Source organism: Pogona vitticeps, chromosome 6 (assembly GCF_051106095.1).
Source record: "Pogona vitticeps strain Pit_001003342236 chromosome 6, PviZW2.1, whole genome shotgun sequence".
Classification (NCBI taxonomy): Eukaryota; Metazoa; Chordata; class Lepidosauria; order Squamata; family Agamidae; genus Pogona; species Pogona vitticeps.
Window position 1 is genome coordinate 24558363 of NC_135788.1, and position 23971 is coordinate 24582333.

The 23971-nt window shown below is 40.4% G+C and overlaps 1 protein-coding gene across 5 annotated transcripts in view; it reads left to right on the forward strand.

Moving 5' to 3' along the window:
* Nucleotides 1–23971, forward strand: part of ANKIB1 (ankyrin repeat and IBR domain containing 1) — a 74717-nt gene that overhangs the window by 27095 nt on the left and 23651 nt on the right. For all 5 annotated transcript variants that reach the window (XM_020785248.3, XM_020785251.3, XM_020785250.3 and 2 more), the window contains 7 exons: nucleotides 3981–4281; nucleotides 5058–5240; nucleotides 8542–8659; nucleotides 13207–13415; nucleotides 17755–17843; nucleotides 19982–20126; nucleotides 22509–22675. In XM_020785248.3, the coding sequence (XP_020640907.2) occupies nucleotides 3981–4281; nucleotides 5058–5240; nucleotides 8542–8659; nucleotides 13207–13415; nucleotides 17755–17843; nucleotides 19982–20126; nucleotides 22509–22675 (1212 nt within the window). The remainder of the gene's footprint in view (nucleotides 1–3980; nucleotides 4282–5057; nucleotides 5241–8541; nucleotides 8660–13206; nucleotides 13416–17754; nucleotides 17844–19981; nucleotides 20127–22508; nucleotides 22676–23971) is intronic.

The window sequence follows — 23971 nt, forward strand, 5'->3', positions numbered from 1 at the left end:
GGAAGAGTCCTCTGGCAACATAATATCCTGTTCATTTGAAACATTTCAGATGGGAATTATCATTTTGCATTTGGTTAATTAGAGATCTTAAAGCTACCTTAAGGCAGCGGTCCCCAACCTTTTCCCAGCTGCAGGGCGGTTGGGGGGGTGTGCCATGCTTGTGGGGGGGTGCCATGCCTGCAAGGGGGTGGAATGCGTTCACGCGCATACACAGAGCAGCACTCGAGGGCTGCTCACAGACATTTTATTTATTTATTTATTTATTTATTTATTTATTTATTTATTTATGTTATTTATGTTATTTATTTATTTATTTATTCAATTTATTCAATTTTTACCCCACCCCTCTAGACAACGTCTACTCGGGGCGGCTTACAAAAATTAAAACACATTAAAACAATGTAGAAAATAACTAGCATAATGCAATGGCATGCTCATAGGGGCAGAGCGTGTTCTGCGGCGGTGCTCTCGGGTGCTTGTGTGCATGTGTACGCTTGCAGGGGGTGCCCATGCAGATGCACGCAGTGCACTTGCAGGGGGTGGAGCATGCAGGGAGAAGATCTGTGTCCGCGGCCCAGTCCTGCTTAGGCTGTGGACCGCTGCCAGGTCATGGACCGGGGGTTGGGGACCCCTGCTTAAGGGATCTAAAGCAACATGTTAGCTAGAGGAGGGGTCCTCAACCCTGGTCCGCGGCCCGGTGCTGGTCCGTGGCCTGGGCCATACTGAGCCACAGAGACAGATCTCCCACACTCCCCCCGCACAGCTCCTGCACGCGTGAGCGCGAGTGCATGCGCCCCCTGCAAGCACCCCCTGCAAGCACCCCTTCACGCATGTGTGCCTGAGCGCTCCCTACCCCTTCTGCATACATGCAAGTGTGCCCACATAAGCGTCCCCTGCCCCTTCAAGCATGCACACGAGCACGGGGGGCCCACCTTCCCCCAAGCAGTCCCCGTCTCAAAAATTTTGGGAACCACTGAGCTAGAGCATCAATATATATCATATCTCTCTGTGTCAATGATCTTCCCAGTGGTACCTGAATATTGTGCTCTGAAGCAATCTGCATTTTTTAATTTCTTTTAGAAATGCTTATATTTTCCCCTTATAAAAGTGAATTCTAGAGCCACAGCCAAGAAAATACTTTATCTAAAACAATTTTCATAAACCATTTAATCATTTTTTTCTCCAGAAATTTCCAGGAGAAATCTATGTAGGAACACTTTGTAGATACAAAAGGTTGTATGTTCCGGTATGCAGACATGGTCACGATGCTCATCACTGTAGCCACCAGTGCAACTTCACATTTAAGTCTTGGACTTGGTGATTGTGCTGACAGTTAAGTTCAGGGCCAGATGGTAATTTGGTAAATGAAAATGTCATTTGGCAAGTGGTTTGGTAAGTGTAATTTTTGTAAAGAAACCATAGTGAGTCTTTCTACACTAAAAAGGATACAAAAAGGTATACTCTTGTTTGGGATAATATATGGTAGTAGTGCATTTGTGATTGCTAATTATTAGTAATAATTATTAAGAGTTTTACAATATAATATTAAACAAAAAACATAAGGAAAGAGGATATGAATCTAACACAGATGCTTAAGATATCTGCCCACTTACTTAGCATATAAATATGCAAGTTCCTGTATTCCTCTTAGTACTTGTTATTGTCCTATTGATGTTTGCTTTGTTGTTTGTTTTCCCCCTTACAGTTTTTATATTTGTGCTTCGGTTCTTGCTTTATATTAGGCAGCTCCATTTCTTTGGCGAAAGTTATCACAGGAGACAGATTAACACTGGTTAACGGTTTAATATCTTTTAACAGTGTAGCATGACCAAGAACATCTGTGAGTCCATTGGGACCAGTAACCATAGACATTTCAGTCCACATTTCTTATAACCCAGACATTGCTAGAGAGTTCTTTAACCTGGGGACATTCCAAATCTCTCACGATCAGTAGGTTTCCATAGAGGTTGGCTCCTCAACACACAAAAAGTCCTGCAACAGGGGTGTCAAGCTTAGTCGCCCTTGGGAAGTGTCGAACCAGTAGGGATCGGGTCCGGACGTGCCACCTTCATCCGAGGACCTTTCCCTCTCAGGTAGACATCTACAGTCCATTCTAAAGGTTCCAGCTCTCCCAACTGTACCTCTGTTCCTGCGCTCTTTCTCCTTAGGGTTTCTCTTTCCCACTGCCTGTATTTTCTGAGGGAAGGAAAACACTGAGGGCCCTTCAGTGCCTCATGCTGGCAGCTTTCCTGTCTCCTGTCTCTGGTTCTCCTAATCCCCAGCTTTTCTTCTGCCTCTTTATACCATCTCCCCAAGCTATATTTTTTTCCTTCTCCATCATTAAAAAGCCTTCAACTAGTGGCTGTTCCTTTCCCGCCATCTGCTTCCCACTTTTCTCTCTTCTAATTTCCCACGTTCTCCTTCCAAAGTCATAGTTTAGACCATGGAAGGCAATAAGGTAAAGACCGTGGTGAGCCCTTGTGACTTAGACGAGTGAGGGGGCAGCTCACTTATAGATTTAGCCACTTTTGCTGGTTCCTCTTCACAATATTATTTGGTTTTAACCTTGTAAGCTGCCTTGGGTCCTTTTAAGGAGGAAGGTAAAGGTTCCCCTTGACATTTAGTCCAGTTGTGTCCGACTCTAGGGCGCGGTGCTCATCCGAGTCTCCAAGCCCTAGAGCCAGCATTTGTCCATAGACAGTTTCCATGGCCACAAAAGGCAGTGGTAAAGAGCTGCCTTCGGTGTATAAAACGACTCTCAATTTTTTCTCAAATTATTTAAGGAAAAAGTGTCATTTTATACATGGAAAATTACAGTAGCTTTTTTCTTATTCTCCTGAAGTAAAGCACCTGCTGCACTATGGAACCTTCTGATCGTAGAGGACCAAATTTATTTATTTATTTGATTGATTTGATTGATTTATTTGATTTATACCCCGCCCATCTGGCCTAAAAGACCACTCTAGGCAGCTTCCAGTGAATATAAACAATAAAATAATACAAAGAATTACATGAATCATATTATAACATACACAATGCAAAAATGGAATAAAAATAAATAAAGAGAAAAATAGAATAAAAATAAACAGAGAAAAATCAGGTGTTAGCTGGAGGGAAAGCCTGAATGTATAGCCATGTTTTTAGTTGACTTTTAAAAGTGCCCAAAGTGGGGGCCGCGCGAATCTCAGGAGGGAGATTATTCCAGAGGTGAGGAGCCACCGCTGAGAAGGCCCAGTTTCATGTCTTTTCCTTCCGGGCCTCTCTCGGCATCAGGCTCCTCAGCCTCACCTCCTGGCTCGCACGGGTGATCTGGGTAGATCTTGGTGGGAGAAGGTGTTCTGCCAAATATCGAGGTCCTAAACCGTTTAGGGCCTTATAAGTGAGCATTAAAACTTTAAAGTCGATGCGGAAACGAATGGGCAGCCAATGCAGCATGGCCAGCGTGGGAGAAATATGCTGGTATTTTCTCACTCCACTGAGGAGTCTGGCCGCTGCATTCTGCACCACTTGAAGTTTCCGCATCAGCCTCAAAGGCAGCCCCACATAGAGTGTGTTACATAATCTTATGATTATGAGCTCATGCACCAAGGTAGTGAGCGCCCCCGTGCCGAGATAGGGCCGCAGCCGGGCAATCCGCTATAGGTGGAAAAAGGCGGTGCGGACTACCGATGCCACCTGTGTTTCCATGGTAAGCGTCGGGTCCAGATGGATATCCAGGCTGCGAACCCCACTCTTCGCGGCCAGGGTCACCCCCCCAAATGTGAGTCACGCACGCGCACACACACACCTACTAATTTTGGTGGAAGATCTTGCGACAGAGATTTTCAGTTTTCTTTATCCTTTTGAATTACCAGTGCCATAGACAGACACAATCAAATGTTTATTAGCTATTCAGATTTACAAAATCATATCCACTATTTCCCATACCCATATAAACATTTGCATCTCATTTTTACTGTTTTTCTTATTCTACAATATAGGACTTTCCTTTTTGTGAGAGATGGCAATCCAAATAAGCGAAATATACACAATGAGACGTCTATGCACTTGCTTTGTATGGGACCGCAGATAATGATATCTGATGGCGCTCTTCAGCCTCGCTTGACACGGCCCTTTGAAGATGATTTCAGAAGAGCAGATTGTCTGCAGATGATCTTAAAATGGAAAGGAGCAAAGCTTGACCAAGGGGAATATGAAAGAGCAGCGATTGATGCTGTCGATAACAAAAAAAATACACCTTTGCACTATGCTGCTGCCTCAGGAATGAAGACCTGTGTAGAGGTACATTTTACTTAAATATATGCCGATATTAATTGCAGAACATAAACTTGTTTTCAGAAAACAACCAAGGTGGTAAAGAAGACCCACATTAGTTAACATATTACTGCTTTAAAGGCATGTATTATTCTATCCAGAACAGGATTGAGGTGCATGGGGCTTCAGATATTGGTGGATTGCAATTTGCATAGTCTCTCAGCATTAGTTATGCTTGCTGCCCTGAACAAAAAAAAAAGAGAAAAATGACAAAAATATTGTCACAGCATTTTGTTTGTTACATGAAAATACTTGTAAATAACGTCTCTGTGTATCCTGCCTTTATTCCATGAAGGAACTCTAAGCAGTACATATCAGATGGTCTCCCATTCGGACATTCACCAGACACAGTTCTGTTTAGCTTCAGCAAATTGGTTGTATTAACATAAATAATTTACAGAGACCTAAAAAGGATGTACAGAGGTATCTTTGCAGTGTTGCTTTCAGCTTTTGCACTTAAGTGCAGTCTGGTAATTGTCCTCCAGACTAATTGAAATGAATCCTAACAGAAGGACAACAGTTTGTATGCTCCTTTTTTAAAGGAGTTTTTACACAATCTTCTCGGATTGAGTTGTCTGTTTCACTTGCTGACTTCTTGTTATCTGCAGTTTTTTGAAACTGCATAAAATTTGGGGCCAAGAGTCCACCAGAATAATTAATGAAGATTTAGATTAAAAACAGTTCTTCATTAGTTATCTTAGTTAAGTATCCAAGGCTTATTTGTACTGATGTTTCTTTTTCAGCTGCTAGTAAAACATGGTGGAGATTTGTTTGCAGAGAATGAGAATAAAGATACTCCCTGTGATTGTGCAGAGAAGCAGCACCACAAAGAACTGGCACTTAATCTAGAATCCCAAATGGTGTTCTCACGAGATCCTGAAGCTGAAAGCATTGAAGCAGAATATGCCACTTTAGACAGAAGAGAGGTAAAATAAAATTAATAATTGGTAACTCTGACTGGAGGTACGTATACATAATGTGCACTTTGTCAGAACAAGCCTGATTCACAACAATATTGAATGTTTATTCTGAAGTTATTGGGCTATATCTCTTTCCAGGAATGAGCACCTTCACTTCAGAACACAGGGAGCTAAGTTGTTTCATGCAGCAGTAAGCTTTGAAGTACAGTGATTATGGTGACAGTCCTTATAGCAGTACCCCCAAGCAGGATTGAAAAATACAGGCAGCAATGTTGATCCATCTCAGCAAAGCTAGTGGTTTTAAGCACTTCCAAGAACGTGCGTTCTGCATAGCTAACAGTTCTTAATTGGACATTCAAGACCAAACCACTCCACAGTACCTGCCACTAGAGTAGAGATGGCTCACAACACTGTATTGGACAGTATTCTTTTCATGCCATTGTATTACGGAGTTATACTGGTGTAAATATTCCAAGCATTATGCCCATTACCAAATGGATTGCACCATTTAATTGCACAGTCAGCCATGCATCCCCAGCATGACTGATTGTGCAGTGCGCCAGAAGAAATGCTTCCGGGATTGCAATATCACCGTGGATACATCCTTGGGTTGCATGTCCATAGCTGCACATTCAGCCATTGTTTTCAAGTAAATCCTTTCCCCTTCAGCTGAATTGAGATTATGGCTAAACTCAGAGGAAACGAGAGCCTGAAGGGTGATAGATGTTCCAGCTGCTTAAAAATTTCCAGGGCTCTGACCGTGAGACCTGACACCACTTCATTACTGTCCATCTGTAAGTGTTGCCCTAGCTGTTGGCTGTTTTAATTAGCTGCAGTAGGAAAGAGGGGGTCAACATAGCCTTCTGTGAGAAGGCGTTCTGCAGTTTGGGAGCAGCCATTGACAAGGCCCTCCGTTGAGACTCCCCAAGTCTGCCTCTAAGGGCAGCAGGACCAAGAGAAGCCCCCAACCCCCAAATTTAAAAACTGGAATAGAATTGTATACTGTATGTGAATCTCATATGTGGTCCTTCAGATAGCCTGGACTTAAGCTGTGTGGGGCTGTATAGGTCACAACCAGCACTTTTAATTGGATCCAAAAATTAAGTGGCACTAGTTAAGCTAATGCAACAGGTAATTCATAAGCTCCCTGTAACTGGCTGTACAGCTTACCCAAAATGCTGTAAATGGCACGCTTTAAACTAAATTTGCCAACACTTTTCAAGAGAAGTCTCAAATGAACTGTGTTATAGGTGAGATGTAATTAAGGCATGTGTCACCATAGCCAGATCAGACCTCTCAATGAATGTAATCTTTAGCATGCTGATATTCAAAGCCAGACACAGAATGGAGAGCATAAAGTAATAATGTATTTATTTTATAAAGAATTTATAAAATATGCAGTGTTTATATCGATTTTTTTGCTGAATTCCAGGGTCCCCAGTAGTTTATTTATTTAATTATTTATTTAACTTAGATGCCGCCCGCTCTACCCAAAGGTCTCTGGGCGGCTTACAACAATTAAAATACAATAAAAATACAATAAAAAGATAAAACAATTAAAATACAATTAAAATAGATACTGTACTCTAGTTGAAAGCCATTGCTTGTTCTAGCAGAGCACTTCATTTCAATTTCCCTGCAACATATTTCAACCAAACAACCTATGGACTTTTTATTTTTTTACTTTACATTGATGGAAATGACAACATACTTTGCATTACAAAAAAGAGGGATATTTTGGGGGACAGAAATGCTCCCTCCCCCTTTTTTTGGTCATGCAAGGCTTGTTTATAATAGGTTTTTTGTTTTGTTTTTGTTTTATAAAGAAAACTTGAGTAGCAGATAGCCAGAAATTGGTGGCTTCTGAATCAAGTCTGAGTCAAAGTGCAATAGTCTGAGTTCAGGCAACTTGATGCCTGAGTCGAGGCAGATCTGGTGACTTTATTTTCACAGCATTTCTAGATAGTTCACCGAGGGTGGTGTAGTGTCATTGGCAAATGTTTGGAAGTTTCATGGTGCCCCAGTCAAACATTTGAGCTACCTTTAGTAAGTAATAGAAGGTTGCCTAATCCTACAATTACAGTTGAAGAGAGGGAGATTGCAACTGAGTTTGAACAGAGTATTGCAATTTTGAAACAGATAAATCAGAACAGATTTTCTTTTAGAATAGTTACAGACGATGAAAGAGGTATTGAACCAGTACATATATTGAGGAAATCTAATTGTTCATCCCAACTAAAGTAGATCCATTGAATCAATAGGACGTAACGTAAGTGGTGCTTTAACATGACCATGAATTCAGTGGTTTAAGTCCATTTATTCAGTAGTCCTGTTTTACCAATTGAATTTAGTCTGTTTATTTTATTTTCATGTAGGGCTTTGAATTTGCCACAATTTTCCTGTGGAGAAATGTTTAGTTATTTGTAAATAGTTTAAAATATCAGCACATTGACTTTGCAGTTGCTTAACATAACATGCAAGTGGAGCATATATACATAGTAAAGTACTATGAATATTGCTTCTAGTATAAAAGGAAGCAGAAGGGTAATAATTTACCCTTGCAATTATGTCCCAATAAATACTTTGTCCAATATCCTGTTAAAGTGTGCCTGCAGGTGTGATGCAAATGGTGTAACTTTTGGAAGCCAAGTCACTCAAGTTAAAAATCACCATAGATGTTATCTGTATCACGTGATTTGGTGCCTAACAGGTATATCTGTGGTGAATTCTTAGCTTGAGGTCATTCTCATCTAAATGTTAGGCCATTTGCATTATGTTACCATGAAATCACAATAAGATTTTGTTTATTGATTATAAATGAAGAAAATTCTGTGCTAAACCTGGAAAGGTGGGATTTATTCCACACATCATGACCAAATTCAATTTTTTATTATGGACATTTCCCATGATACGTGTGTGGTCCTTTTCTATGATCTTAGTACCCTGTAGATTTCTTACACTCATTTTCAAAGTTCTTCTATACCTGTTGGGCACAAAATTAGTTATCTACCCAGAAAAATTGCATAAATAGTCCCAGAAAGCCTCCATGAGACATGAATAATAAATCACTTATGACTACTTTGTACCCAGAAAAACCTGAAAAGAGTTGAAATTAGTAAGAATTGACTTATCATTTTGGCCATGCTTGTTATAGACAGTGGTGGTTGCCTATTTTAAAAAACCCAAGAGATTACATCATATTAGGGATTGCTAGCATTTTTTGCTGTTTGCCTCATACATTATTTCTAAATAAAATATTTATTTCTACTTTAACATTTATAACCAATAATTTTCTCCCATTTTGCAGCCATATGAAGGACTTCGACCTCAGGATCTAAGAAGGCTGAAAGATATGCTGATAGTAGAATCTGCTGACATGCTTCAGGCCCCTCTTTTTACTGCAGAAGCTTTACTTCGAGCGCATGGTAACCATAGAACAATATAATATTTAGTCAATTTTAATAATAGTGCTTCTGACAAAATATATTAATATTTTTCTTTCCTGTGATTTCCTAATAAAAAGAAATGATGCTATTATTAAATGCAAGCTGCTAAAATACAGTATTTCATTTTGTTTATACATTACTTAAGGTAGTCCTTGAGCTGCTAATTTGGTGTACGGCTGGTCCCTGATGAGACTGTGATTACTGTTTCCCTGAACACATGAAATGATAGGAATATTCAGCTTGGACTCTGTGCAATGAAAATTAGCCAGGAAATGATTTTCTCTATGAGATTTAAGATTTGGCTTTTTGTTTCTTCTATTTGGATGGTCTAACAATACTGTTCGGTAGATTGTTCTTTGTATGGGACTTTTATATGTTAGATTTCTGGAAGCTAACCTGCAGAAAAAAATGTGAAAGTAGGCTTTAACTTATATTAGCTATTTTGAATCTTATCTGAATCATGTCCCAAAAGCTCATTTTAGGTTTATCCATTTAAATCAAGCCTGGAGAAGGATGCCAGTTGTGGTAGTGTGAAACTGGTATAAGCAAGTTTTCTTTGTGAAGTGTCATGGCAGAGGACATCAGATTATTGATTTCCCAATTAGGTTTAAGTTGTCTTACAGTGCAGAAGTCACATTGCAGCAGGTGAAATGCTGTAATGTAACAAGGATGGAGAATCTCTTGCCTGTAATGACTTTCTTTGTTGAAGGAGCAGTTCCTGAAAAAGTAATCCCTCCTTGCCATTGTTTTCCAGTAAGCTTAGTTGTTGGAGGGGATCATGAGAATAGGAGGAACAAACCTTGTCATGATTTCTCCTTCTTTTGCATTTTATATGTACTTTGTATTCACAAGAATCGTGTGTGTGTGTGAACTTGGAAGTCTCAAATTCTAGGCCTTGATAAGAAACTTCTGTTGCTCCTCCCTATTTTAGAAATGCCTCCTGTGGACTCCACTGCTACTCCATATAGAGAGTGCATCTTTCCGGTGTTTCCAAGAGGAAGGAAATTATTCTAGAATAGAAAAATAGTTACTTTCTTAACAAGTCATGTACTGTATAGTTCTCAGTATTACAACAAGGGCAGTGTAACGCCAAAACATTTCCAAGTTGACAAGAATGTCTTTACAGAGACCTTATGAGGCAGCCATATATGAAACAATTTGATCTGAATCTGTTAGTACATCACAGCTGTCTGTCTGGTACCTAAAGAGTCCTTGATGGTACAGTATTAAAGCATCCTGCCAAATAGTAGAAGACCCTGCCAAAATTATGAGCTTCAGAAAGAGAAAATCTATCTAGATTGATCACTGTAATGAGGAGTTGGCTTCAAACAAATCTCAACGGAACTTGGGAAGTGTGTTTTCACAGCTTTCCTAATAATACCTTTCAGAAATATCCCCTTTATTGCCTGACATGAAATTAATCACAAGTATTTAGAGTCCACGTACATGATTTTTTTAAAACATTCATATACATTAAAGGTTCAAGTCCATTTTTGGTTGCAAAATAACATTCAATTCAATAAGAAAATAGTTTAAAGTAGTTTAAAATAGTTTTATTTTAACATTTCATGCACACAGAATCAATCATATGTTAATGGTTGTTACTATAAAATGTAAAACTTTTTGTTTCGAACTAGCCAGATTTTTGTTAACTCTCAGGTGAAGTTTGGATGTTACATTTCTTTCCATAAATGGTGTCAAACTCCCATTCTGAAGCATTTCCCCCCACTCTTCATAGGAATGTAACAAAGCAATCAAATTAATAGACAAACTGAAGGAAAGTTTACAAATACAGTACACTGAAGCAATGCCTGTTGTTCACTGGGCCAAGTCCTGTTGTGTAAAGTTACACTGGGGTAATTGGATCTGATAGCAGAAATAATAAAATTAAATGAATTGAAAGCTTCCTATTTCCCCCCCCCCCCCCCCGTTTCAGGTTCTAAGGCTTTCTTCTGAGGAGACTTTAATAGAAAAAAAATAAATAAATCCCAATCCTGATGGTGGCAAGCCATTGGTAATTTTTAATTGCTAGAGTGACGAAGAATGGGAGGAGCCTGTCAGGAACAATGTTTTTTTCTGAACTCCCACTGAGGCGCTGCCATCGTCGTCCATACCGTGGGGGAGCAGGCCGGGTAGTTGGGACTCGTCAGCCTTGGGAGGCAGCCCATCTAACAGAAGGAAAACTCCGATTTCAAACCTCCACTGCCTTGTGGCTGTATCCACTGATGGAAAAGGCTTCAGGAGTCAACCTCCAGGCAAAATCCAGAGCCGGAGGCAGTTTGTGTCGTTCTGTCAACTCCTGCGACGTCGCTGGAATCAGTTGTATTGGCTCTTGCCTTTCCACTGGACTAATTCAGTGATGTGGAGAGGGGGGAGTTTGCTGCTTGGGTAACAGCCTATCCTCCATATTATTTTACCCATGCTTCATGCCCTGGAGAGGACACTACAGCTTTGCATACAGCGTCGAAACACTAGACCAGGGGTGTCCAACCTTTCACCTTCCCTGGGCCGCATTAGAAGATGAAAATTTGGTTTGGGCCGCACATAAATTTGGTTTGGGCCGCATGGGGGGGCAGCCCTAGCCATCCTCCACAGCCCCGCTCCAAGCGCGCTTACCGGCAGCTGCGATCTCAGACAGCAGAGGGTGCCAGCTTCAACTCCGGTGGCATTATGGGGCCCGGAGGGGGTCCACCTATTGACGGGGATGGCGCAATGCAGTCACATAGCCCCCCTCTCCCCTCCCCTCCTGCTCCTCCCTCCCTCCCTCCCTCCCTCCCTTCCTTCCTTCCTTCCTTCCTTCCTTCCTTCCTTCCTTCCTTCCTTCCTTCCTTCCTTCCCTCTCTCCCTCCCTACCGTTGTGACGTGCCCCAGCCGCATTCCGGCTGCAAGTGCTGGCAGTGTAAATTGAAACTTTGGAATTTCTTTAAAAATAAAAAATTGCATTGGGCCGCATTATGAGCCGACCTGGGCCGCATGCGGCCCTCGGGCCGCAGGTTGGACAAGCCTGCACCAGACGCTGTTCCAAGTCCTCGATACAGAGCACGTTACCATAGTCTCTCAAGACTGAAGGATGCCTGCCCCCTGTCTTGAGACTCCCAAAAGCTTCTCTAAGGCAAAGGGAGCCCTAGGAAGCATCAGAACCTGAGAGTGGGGAACAGGAAGCTTTCCATTCATTTAAGTTACATATGTCTAGTGCAGGATCTGGTTTACATGGCACAACTTTATATGGCACAAGAACTGGATTTTGCCCACTGTATAGTTGAAAACTTGCTTTAAAAAAACGTTGCAAACTTCCCATGGAGGACCCACATTCAGTCCTTAGGCTCTCTCTATAACGCTACTATCAGCCATTGGGTGAACCAGTGGTCAGATTTCCAGTGTTTGGTCTATCCAGCTCTTTAAAGCTCATATATCCTTTCAGATCCTGTAGAATTCTACTGAAATGCCACAATTACTTCATATTTATTAGCTGTATTTTGCCATTTTACGCAATGGCAAAATTTGTCATTAGGTATTGTTTTAAAGAAAGTATATTAGTATATTAATATTCTGTGTTTCTGCCTGAGCTTGAAAACAGTCCAGGAAGGATTGATTACCACCCCTCACTACCAATTTTGCAAAATGTATTTTCAAAATACAAAGTTCTTTTGAATTAAAAAAAAGACTAATGTATCATACTATTATGTGATGTATGGAATCAAATATTCTACCATTGTACGCATTTTTTTCCTATGTTGAACTCTGTTATACCAGTGGACACCCAGTGCCTGAACAGGTGAAATAAACTGCTTCTCTTTTGCTTGCTTCTTCCTTCTATGAAAGAATAAAACACTGAAATTCCTTCCTATCGGAAGCCAGACTGGCCCCATTGTTGCTGTCTTTCCACAAGCAGGAAAATACCTTCCTTTTCAGGCTTTTCCTTAGTGACTAATTGTCTAAGAGAGATTTTAAAATGAGATGGTCCACATTTTGTTGCTTCTAAATTTGTTTACGTAATGCTTTACCTAACATTAATATAATGTGTTTAATATTTGAATAATTCACTTTTTAGCTTTAACATTGTGTTTTAATTATGTAATCCATCTCGGGTCCTTTCTTAAGAGAAAGACAGAGTAAAAATATTATAAATAAATAAACTAGCTCAGTGATTGCCAAAATCCTGTTATGTACTGTAGCTACATCTATGTAACTTGAAGTTGCACAAGCATTTGCACAATCAGGCATACATTGCTTACTGCTTAACATAACCCTCCAAATTTCTGCAGGTGTAATTTTACACTGTGCCAAGTGCAATAGATTTCAGTTGACATTTCTCTCCAGTCAAGTAAAAAAGGATATTTCAAGAAGAACCCTTAATATACTAAATGTTATAAAAACATTTATTATTCATGTTGCATATACAAAAATTTTGTAAGCAGGGTATCTAACAGCTTAAAATTGGTATTTATATTCTCTCCACTTATACTAATCTTAAATTTTACACACACACAGTGACTGTTCTTTATGCTTCCATTCTTTTATTTAAGACTGGGACAGAGAGAAGCTACTTGAAGCTTGGATGTCTAATCCAGAGGATTGCTGCCAACGCTCAGGTGTTCAAATGCCAACTCCACCTCCAAGTGGATATAATGCCTGGGACACACTTCCTTCACCAAGAACTCCTCGGACTACTCGCTCTTCTATCACCTCCCCAGATGAAATTAGTCTTTCTCCAGGGGATATTGAAACAGCTCTGGTATGTTTAATTCTAACATTTTTCCTGTGATACAGTATTTCAGATCAGATTAGGCATCCTTCAGTCTCGAGAGATTATGGGAACATGCTCTTCTGATTAGAGATCTTGGAACAGCGTCTAATGTGGCTGAGAAGGCCAATTCGAGAGTGACAATCCCTTCCACACTGAGGACAAATACAATCTGTCCCCTGTTCAGCTCCCTGATTTTGCTGGTTTGGGGACTGCCTCTTTGCCTCAGCCTGCTGGACAAGTGTCTAGTATTGCAGTATTATTTCCTTGGCAATAACTAATGTTCTGAGGGAATTGTTTGAAGATTATTGAGCACAATTGAGAAATTACCATTGTATCTCACGTTTCTGGGTTGCAAAATATATCTTGTTACTGATGGTGCAGAATCAATCTGATTTCGGTATTGCTCATCTGGTGATGTCCATGTGTAGAGTCACCTCTTGTGTTGTTGGAAAAGAGTGTTTGTGATGACCAGCTTTTTCTCTTTACAAAACTCAATTAGCCTTTGCCCTGCTTAGTTTTGAACTCCAAGGCCAAACTTCCCTGTTGTTCCTTTTATCTCTTGACTCCCTACTTTAGCATTCCAGTCCCCTATAATGACAAGAACATCTTTCTTTGGTGTCAGTTCTAGAAGGTGCTGTATGTCTTCATGGAATTGGTCAATTTCAGCCTCTTCAGCATTGGTGGTTGGTGCATGAACTTGGATTACTGTGATGTTGAAAGGTCTGCCTTGGATTCGTATTGAAATCATTTTGTTATTTTTGAGATTATATCTCAGTACAGCTTTTCCCACTCTTTTGTTGACTATGAGGGCTACTCCATTTCTTCTAGGGGATTCTTGCCCACAGTACTAGATAATCATCTGAACTGAATTTGCCCATTCCCATCCATTTTAGTTCACTGATGCCCAGGTTGTCAATGTTTATTCTTGCCATCTCCTGTTTGACCACACCCAGCTTACCAAGGTTCATAGATCTTACATTCCAGGTTCCAATGCAGTATTTTTCTTTCCTTTCTCTTCCAGGCGCGTCCACAGCTGAGTGTCCTTTCGGCTGTGGCCCAACCACTTTATTAGCTCTGGAGGTACTTATACTTGTCCTCCACTCTTCCTCAGTAGCATGTTGGATGCCTTCCGACCTGAGGGGCTCATCTTCCAGCATCATGTATTTTAGCCTTTTGTTTCTGTCCATGGAGTTTTCTTGGCAAAGATACTGGAGTGACTTACCAGTGCCTGCTCCAGGTGGATCACGTTTAGTCAGAACTCTCCACTACGACCTATCTGTCTTGGGTGTCCCTGCATGGCATCGCCCATAGCTTCTCTGAATTACTCAAGCCCTTTTGCCATGGATAGGTGTTGTATAAAACAGTGGAATTATCTGGGGATGATTTTTCTTAATGTATAACATTATTCATTTTGCTAAATTTAATACTGTGTTCCTCTTGACTACTTCTGAAGAAGAAAACTTCTACCTGCTAATACATATTTTTCAGCTGGTTGGAAGGGCATTATGACCACACAGTGAAACACCACAACACCTCACTGGATAGTGAGAGGTTTCATTCCTTTCCATTTGCCCAGGATAAGGTTTTTGTCAGCCAGCAGGTTCTCCAAGCATTGCTTATGTCCTCTGGCATTATGTTCCATTTTTTCCTTCAGTGGCAATATGCCACTGTTCTGATGAAGATTGGTTTGCTGATTAATTTTATACTAGCCTGGAGAGCCCAGCAGGCAGTCTCTTGTAAAGTTATCTTATGGGCTCCCCCCCCATGCCAGAGGTTCCAGAGCCTTCTTGGAACTATCTTCTGTAAGTATAAGTGATCTCCAGAAAATAATCTTCTCTTGTAGTTATCAGTAAAATGGGCAAAGAGCAGCTGGCTAATAAACAGATAAAGAAACAGATGTGTAATGCTATTGTGAGTATTTAATTTGTTCTTACATAATGCATCACTCAAGTACTCAGTTATAGTCATAAAAATGGTACTTGGTTGTTGCTGTTACTAAATGGTATGGCTGGGCTCCAAAGGGGTAATTTAAGCACTCCCAAGAGATTAAGCAATGACTTTCCATCTCCCCAATTCGAGAAATTGCTTTTAACAGTCCATTTTAAGTGAGTTCTTGATGTCGTGGGGGACTGCTCTTTGAGAAGTACAGTATAAGCTCAAACCTCCTTAGGCATCCATAACTAGTGATGCCGCTCTTTGGATCCTAGTCTGTATTTTTATAAGAGGAAAAGAAACACTTGTCTTGGGAAGATAGGAAATCTGCATTTAAAGAAATGAAATTGGATTCATTATGGCTTTGTGCCAGGCACATCCATATATGCAACAAAATAGCTTTTTGTTCTCTTTGTGTAGGATAGTCAAGAGCTGGCAATTTGTGTGAGAGCTGAGAGTTGCAAAATTATGATGGGTTCCCTGGCAGAAGTTGCGTAACTCCAAAGTATTTGAAATGAAAAATCTGGAATCCTCTCCATAACTGCTGTTATACTAAGTTTCTTGGCCATAATCTCTGGCTTCTGCCATCCTCCTCTCCACCCTGCCCTAGCAGAACAACATTCTCATTGTCTACATTTTAAAGGTCAACCCTAATGTTCTGATGGATTATAAGGGGCTTCACTATGTAGCCTTGTTTGGATAAGAAAGAGCAGCACCACTTGAATATGTATCAAAGATCTTTTCATTGAGAAAAGCTCTTTTGGAAAACTTTCATATTTTCCAGCTGTAACATGATCAATTACCAAAGTATTTGTTTAAAAATGTTTTGTAAACAATTTGCAAGATTTGCTTTGTTGTCAAAGTAGAATAATTATTCCCTTGATTTTAAACTAATTATGTAAATAATATATCAAGGATTTTATGGTGTTTTGCTTCAATTTTCATTGCCTGTGATACATATTGTGGACTACTGCTGTTAATATATAGCAAAGGCTGCACATTTTAGCAGGCTTACTAAATATGAAGCCGAATACATGTTAAATTTGTTTTAATGTCTTGGACAGATCCTGTTTGTTGCTTTTTCACTGTAACTTCTATCTTGGGAAGAGTCCGCCTTTGATGTCCAATGTGATCATTAAAAGCATGTTTAAAAGGGAATGTCTTTACTTGATGCCAAAAAGATATTTGCATTCCTACTAAATGTGCCTGTTAGGGTAATGACCTGTCCACCTTGAGTGTCCCTGCACATCATAGCCCATAGCTTCTCTGAATTACTCAAGCCCCTTCGCCACGACAAGGCAGCAATCCATGATGGGGAAAGTGTCTATAGGAAGCTCAAAATCAAGAAGTGAATAGGGAGTTGAATCTACCAACATAACATCTACTGCATTTCCTGTATTTATGAGCTCTTCCAGCTGATGCAGTTTATATGATTCAAATATGGAGTTCTTATTTCTCACTTCTACAAATCCAGACATAATGATCAGTGAATTTATTGTATACATTAAAATGTATACAAACTGGACACACTCACTTAGTATGCTTTATTCATGTGATTGTTGGTCATTGCCATATCTTGGAACCGCCAACTACATAATGAAGTAAAACAAATGGACAATGGTAAGTTTTAGTATAGTGGACTATATTGACTGGTCTCTAAGAAGTAGATGTTTTGTTCTTCCACAGTAAACCTATGTGTTTGGAACCATCGGCACTATGGTAAAACAGTTTTAATGTGGCATGCACCACCAGGAGAAACAAGAACTTAGCATCAGCACATTTTGCAGAATTCCAAGAGTTACAAAGTACAATTGCCTTTTTAAAAAACCGTAAAGCAGAGACCTCACCCCCAAACAATTCCATGAGGATTAAATTGTATCAATTGCTATGAAGTGTAAGCAATTGAAAAAGCAAAATGGAAAAAGTGAAGGGATTTTCCAGGGGAAATGAATGTCTGAAACCTTGATTATGGGCACCCCTCTTAGAAATTAAAAAATGCTAATAAAGAAGCGTTTGGCATGCAAATATGAAATTTAAAGGAGATTCCTGAGAAATGGCATTATATAATACTTAGTATGTCTGATTAGGTCTGAGAAATCCCTATGTTCAAATTCCGACTCAGCCATCAAATTTGCTGGAGTGACATTGACATACTCAGTATTTCTCAGTCTAACGTACTGCACATGGTTGTGTTGAAGATGAATTGCAGTGAGGAAAGAAGCATATTGCATTGTTTTGAGGTCCTTGAATAAATGCCAGGATGTAACATAACATAAATAAATAATTGAGAACTTAGAAAACAGATTGCATGTCTCAAAGCTAACTTACCTAAAGTTCCTTGTGTTGCATGTAAAAATTATTTTTTTCCTTACATAATTCTTTTTCTTATCTGCAGTGTGAAATTTGCATGTGTAATATTTCTGTGTTTGAAGATCCAGTAGATATGCCTTGTGGGCATGAATTTTGCAGAGCTTGTTGGGAGGCGTAAGTATGGATTTAGGCATTTTAAAAAAAGTTTTGTATCTACCAAGTGTTATTTATTGTGTCTCCTTGAGAGAAAATTTATCATAGGCAATAAGCTAGTAATCATATCATCTGGGCTTTTAAATTACTTATATATTGTCAGAAGGTAAATTTTATTTCTGTTTTACATGTTTCCAAGATATAAACATAAATTTCTATGTTTATGTCCAGTAAACAGATTCTTTGAGCTGGTTGATTATTCAAGTTGATGGGGGTTTGGAGATAAACATAAAAAGAACTATAGTGAGCTGCCCTCTTCAGCAGTTCTGCTTAAAATAGGAGACAACTGCACCTCTAAAAATCAGTTTAAGAGAAGATTTTTGAGGGGAAAATCTAGAAATAATGCTACTTGTGTCATTTGGTAACACTGCAATATCTGTGTTCAGACTTCATCCTAAATGGGAATGTTTTGCTTTTTTGAGTCTCTGAACACCTTTCAAAATTTGGCATCAGCCCAGAATGTCCACTGTTATAGGTGTGTCTACTCAATATACAGTACCATTGCTATGAGGCTTTGATGGTCACAAAGGGTAAATAACTTGTACAAGAATTAGTGAAACCATATTTTTGTCCTCACACAACAAAACACCCATTTTAGCGAGAGATTAGCAATGCTTAGAACACACAACTATTTATTCACAGTAATTATTTTCTACTATAGTAAACTTTTTTAATGGTTGATTTTAAAATACGCCTCTAATACAATATCAAAACAAAATTAATTTACTGATAAACCTACCACAGCATACTCAAGTCATACGTGCACCATAGCTGTCTCCCCCAAACACTAAGGAAAACATTTCTTTGGATCCTGCTGCTCTCCTCATCTCCAGGGTTTCCCTTTTCTTCCCCAAGATAATGCCAACAGCATCTCATTCTGCCTGCTCCCCACTACCCCTCAGGCATACTAGGCAATGGCAGGATCAGCTGTTCTTCTTGTACAAAGACAATGGAAAACAGCTTCATCAACTCTTGTTTGGTGTCCAGAGATTTTCAAGTGAGGAAGAGGTTTCTGCCACTGGAGGCCATGGTTTTGTTTCTTGTGTGCTAGCAACTGAAATAAATTTTAAAAAACTAAAAGTTAAATTATGGGCAAGGGACTTAGGCAAAAGCCAGAATAAGTCAGGTGCATTGTTTGCATGATTTTAAAAAGTTACAGCAAGTCTTATAATTATGTGATCATTTACCTTCTGGGGCAGCTATCAAGGTTGAATGTATTACATTCACACAATGACCTAAGAGCACTTCAGTATTATAACACTCCTTGGTAGTTTGAGTCTGTGGTGGCCCATTACAGCTGACATTTATCCTTAGAAATTTTAATTTCAGTGTGAGATTAGATAACATTTTCAATCATATCACAGTTATGGTTGTTGTGGGTGTTCTGGGCTGTTTGGCCTTGTTCTTAAGCCCAGAAAACCCACTACAACATTCGGATCCCGGCTGTGAAAACCTTTGAGAATACGTGTCACAGCGACTTTGACACAACCACAAAACTGTGTGCAAAACCATTTTTTGGTTATTACAGTGCTGCCCCGCTTGACGATTACCTCATTAGATGAGGAAACCGCTTAATGATATATGTTTTTTGTGATCGCAAAATGATGTTTAGATAGGGAAAATTCGCTTTACGATGATTGGTTCCCTGCTCCGGGAACCGATTTTTCACTTTACAACGATCAGAAAACAGCTGATCGGCGGGTTTCAAAATGGCCACCCGCTATTTAAAATGGCTCCCCGCTGTGTTTAGGAAGGCTTTTTCGCAAGACAGGCACCAGAAAATGGCCGCCCTATGGAGGATCTTTGCTGGACGCTGAGGTATTTCGCCCATTGGAATGCATTGAACCGGTTTTCAATGTATTTCAATGGGCTTTTTCATTTCGCTTGACGAGGATTTCATTCTACAGCGATTTTGCTGGAACAGATTATCCTCGTCAAGCGAGGCACCACTGTATAGCTTATCATGTGGTCCATACCAAGAGACTATGGTGAATACTACTTTTAGTTTGTAGAAACAAGTCAGTTTGAAACTTAAATTTTGCTTCCTAATTTTGATAGCATTAATATTTCCTTTTTCAATTCTGATATACATGTAACAGGTTTCTAAATATGAAGATTCAAGAAGGTGAAGCCCACAATATTTTTTGCCCAGCGTATGATTGTTTTCAGCTTGTTCCTGTGGAAATTATAGAAAGTGTGGTTTCCAAGGAGATGGATAAACGTTACCTACAATTTGACATTAAGGTAAACCATCAGATTATCACCATTTGGCTAAAGCATCTATCTGAGCTGCTTAATCTAACACAAAAAATCATTTTTAAAGTTTGATAAATTTCTATTTAATAAATATGAAATATAAATATATTTTAAAATCTATAGTTTCATATAAAGTTATAAACAGTTTACAGTGGTGCCTTGCTTAACGGGCGCCCCGTTTAACGACAAATCCGCATAGTGATGAAGATTTGCGATCGCTTTTGCGACCGCATTGCGATGTTCCTTATGGGGGAAAATTGCTTTGCGATTTTTCCCCACACGCCCCATTTTCCCCCAGCTGACTGGCGGGGGCTTGGGAAGGACCGCGGGGGAACCCACAGGGACAGAAGGCACAGGGCACCAGGGAAAGGAGACAGGGATGGAGTTGTTAAGTTCGGAAGCCGAAAGCCAGCAGGAGGGGGGGAACAACTCAGAATGCCGGCTGCGGGTACAGAAGGCAGGGGGCACCAGGGACGAGAGACAGGGACACCGAAGGGGGTTGTGAAGCTCGGGAAGCCGAAATCCACTCCGCTCCCGCAGCCGGCTTTCTGAGCTGTTCCTCCCCCCCCCCCTCCTGTTGGCTTTTGGCTTCCAAACTTCACAATTCCCTTCTCCGTCCCTGTCTCCTTTCCCTGGTGCCCTGTGCCTTCTGACCCTATGGGTACAGAAGGCAGGGGACACCAAGGACGGGAGACAGGGACACCAAAGGGGGTTGTGAAGCTCGGGAAGCCGAAATCCACTCCACTCCCGCAGCCGGCTTTCTGAGCTGTTTCCCCCCTCCCCCTTGCTGGCTTTCGGCTTCCCAAACTTAACAACTCCCTTCTCCGTCCCTGTCTCCTTTCCCTGGTGCCCTGTGCCTTCTGTCCCTGTGGGTACAGAAGGCAGGGGGCACCAGGGACGGGAGACAGGGACACCGAAGGGGGTTGTGAAGCTCGGGAAGCCGAAATCCACTCCGCGCCCGCAGCCTGCTTTCCCGCCGGTCAGCTGGGGGAAAATGCCAGCGGGGGCTTTGGGAGGACCGCGGAGGAGCCCTCCCCCGCGGTCCTCCCAAAGGCCCCATTTTTGCACAGCTGATCGGCGGTTCCAAAATGGCCACCCGCTGTGTTGCCTCGCTTTAGAGGCACTGAAAATGGCCGCCCCTATGGAGGATTTTCGCAAAAGGTGAGTTTTTAAGCCCATAGGAACGCATTAAACGTGTTTTAATGCATTCCTATGGACTTTTTAATTTTGCATAGCAACGAATCCGGATAGCGACGATTTATCCGGAACGGATTATTGTCGCTATGCGGGGCACCACTGTAGTGTTGTGCATTTAATTTGCTCTGTGTTCACAATCCAGAGTAGTAGGTTTCCACTAAACTGGGGGTGGGGGCGATATAAATAAAATAAATATCATCTTTCTCTGACAGTTGTTGCCTCAAACTCTAGGTTCCCTCTAAGGTGCACACCTGTGTGCACGCCTCCACCCTCTCCATGCAGCATTCCTCTTCCTCTACACACTCACAGCAGTCATTTTCAGCATCCTTGGTTTTAGTTGGGGGGGTGAAGTTGGGTGTGTGCAAGGGGCAGAGCCCCACCCAGTGGGACTAAAGATTAGAGAGAATGTTGCTCAGACTATTGTAGTAGTGGCAATTCTATTCTGATACACAAATTCCTTTGGAAGTAGAGAAAATGGATTCTCCTAGAACAGTGGTGTCGAACTGTGGCCCTCCAGATGTTCTTGGCCTTCAACTCCCAGAAATCCTGGCCAGCAGAGGTGGTGGTGAAGGCTTCTGGGAGTTGAAGTCCAAGAACATCTGGAGGGCCACAGTTCGACACCACTGTCCTAGAACATCTTTGAGTGTCAATTATATATACCAGCTGTGCATTAGTAGATGAGAGGATTCCCTTGAAAATAATCTGACTGCAGGCTGGTTACCAAACCATCTCTTTTGAGGTCTTACTCACATTGCCTCTTAAGAATATTTTCCAGGTATTATTCAACCTTAATTGAGAACTAATTGATTACTCTGCATTTTACATTTTTTTTCTAAATATACTATATTTTAATTTTGCTTTGTCAGATTAGGCTCTAGTGGTGAGCCTTATCTGAGTTTACTACTTTGGTAAATTATGCATAAAAGGAGACAATGTTTCAGTAATTTACCTACTGTAAATTCCTTTGACTGATTTCTACATCTTGCTTTAACAATTAGCTGAAATTGTCCAGCTGGATATAGGATCATTTTTGCTACAGCAATTTGAAATCAAATATGTGCTTTTAATCTACAAAGGTTTTACCACATCAAATGAGGTTTGTGTTATTTTGACAGCTCTGGTTCAAAATAGTAACTAACCTCCATTTCTCTTCATTGTTGTCATTGTTTTTAGGCCTTTGTTGAAAATAATCCTTCCATTAAATGGTGTCCCACACCAGGCTGTGAAAGAGCAGTCAGACTAACAAGACAAGGGTCCAATACAGGAGGTTCAGAAGCTCTTAGTTTCCCGTTGCTAAGAGCTCCTGCTGTGGATTGCGGGAAAGGGCATCTGTTCTGCTGGTTAGTAATACTTGTTTGTAGTTGACTTTAAAAAGTTATTGCTGATCTATTAAAACTCCTGTTACACAGCCTGATAAGAGCATTAAACAATTCAGAACATAATTCTGTTGAAGAAATGTAGCACATAACACCATGCAGTCATAGTGTTCTGTGCAATCTCCATTTTGTATTTGCAAAAGCTTCAGATTTGCCTATTAAAAGCACAGAAGCTTTTTCTACAAGAAGGGAATGAATAACCCTTGTACAAATGCCAGGGAAGGAACAATGGTGTTAATTTTCTTTTGCTTTTTGTTGCACATTAAAAGCAGACAAGATTCTGCCCTTAACTTTTATGAAAAGAGATACGGTACTTAACTGGCTTTTGTATATACCATATTTTTCCATGTACAAAATGACACTTTTTCCTAAAATAGAAGAAAATTTTTGGGTCGTTTTATGCATGGAAGTAAGGAGAGGGGAGGGATCTAAGCGCTTTGATCCCTGCTTTCCCTCTCCGCTTTCTTTGCAAAGAAAGTGGAAGAAAGAAAATTTTCTTCGCAAGAAAATTGAGGGGAAAGCACTTTCGTCTCAAGAAAGTGGAGGGGGAAAGGAGGAATCATTTTCCCCCTCCACTTTCTTTGCAAAGTGCTTTCCCCTCAATTTTCTTGCGAGGAAAGTGCTTTTCCCCTCCGCTTTCTTTGCAAAAAGCTGCTTTCCCCCTCCACCTTTTACAAGGGGGAAAGCAGCTGTTTGCAAAGAAAGAAATTTTGGGTTAGAAAAGTGGGGGGGGGTCTTATACATGGGGCCTCTTATACACGGTAGAATACAGTACAGATCTTTGGACACATTCTGTGATTTTTGTTTTGTTTTCATAGTCTGGCCACTTAAAGTAATAAAAAATGTTCCCTATTCAGCCATATTTTTCTTTTAAGATTAAATACTGCATTGCTTGTTGTGCAGATGATTTGCAAAAAGTGTAGGATGATAAAAATAATATTGACAATAGGCTGATTTTTTGTCTTAGGTTCATTTTCTGGATGCTGGGATTGATTAGATTTTTTTGTTATTATTATCAAAAAGACAATAATTTGCTTACTGCTCATAGCTTCATCTTCTTATTCTTGTCCTACCAGAGCCTGGTAATGATCAAGGGTATTCTATTACTTACATAATTCCCTGAACTAGATAGGGATTTCTGCTGTAGGATTCATTGATGCATGAGATAGAATCTTAGAGTACCATTAGAAATACTCATTAGAGCTTGTTTTCTACAATTGATATCTGCACGAGAAGCAGGGCCATGTGTAAATTTGCAAA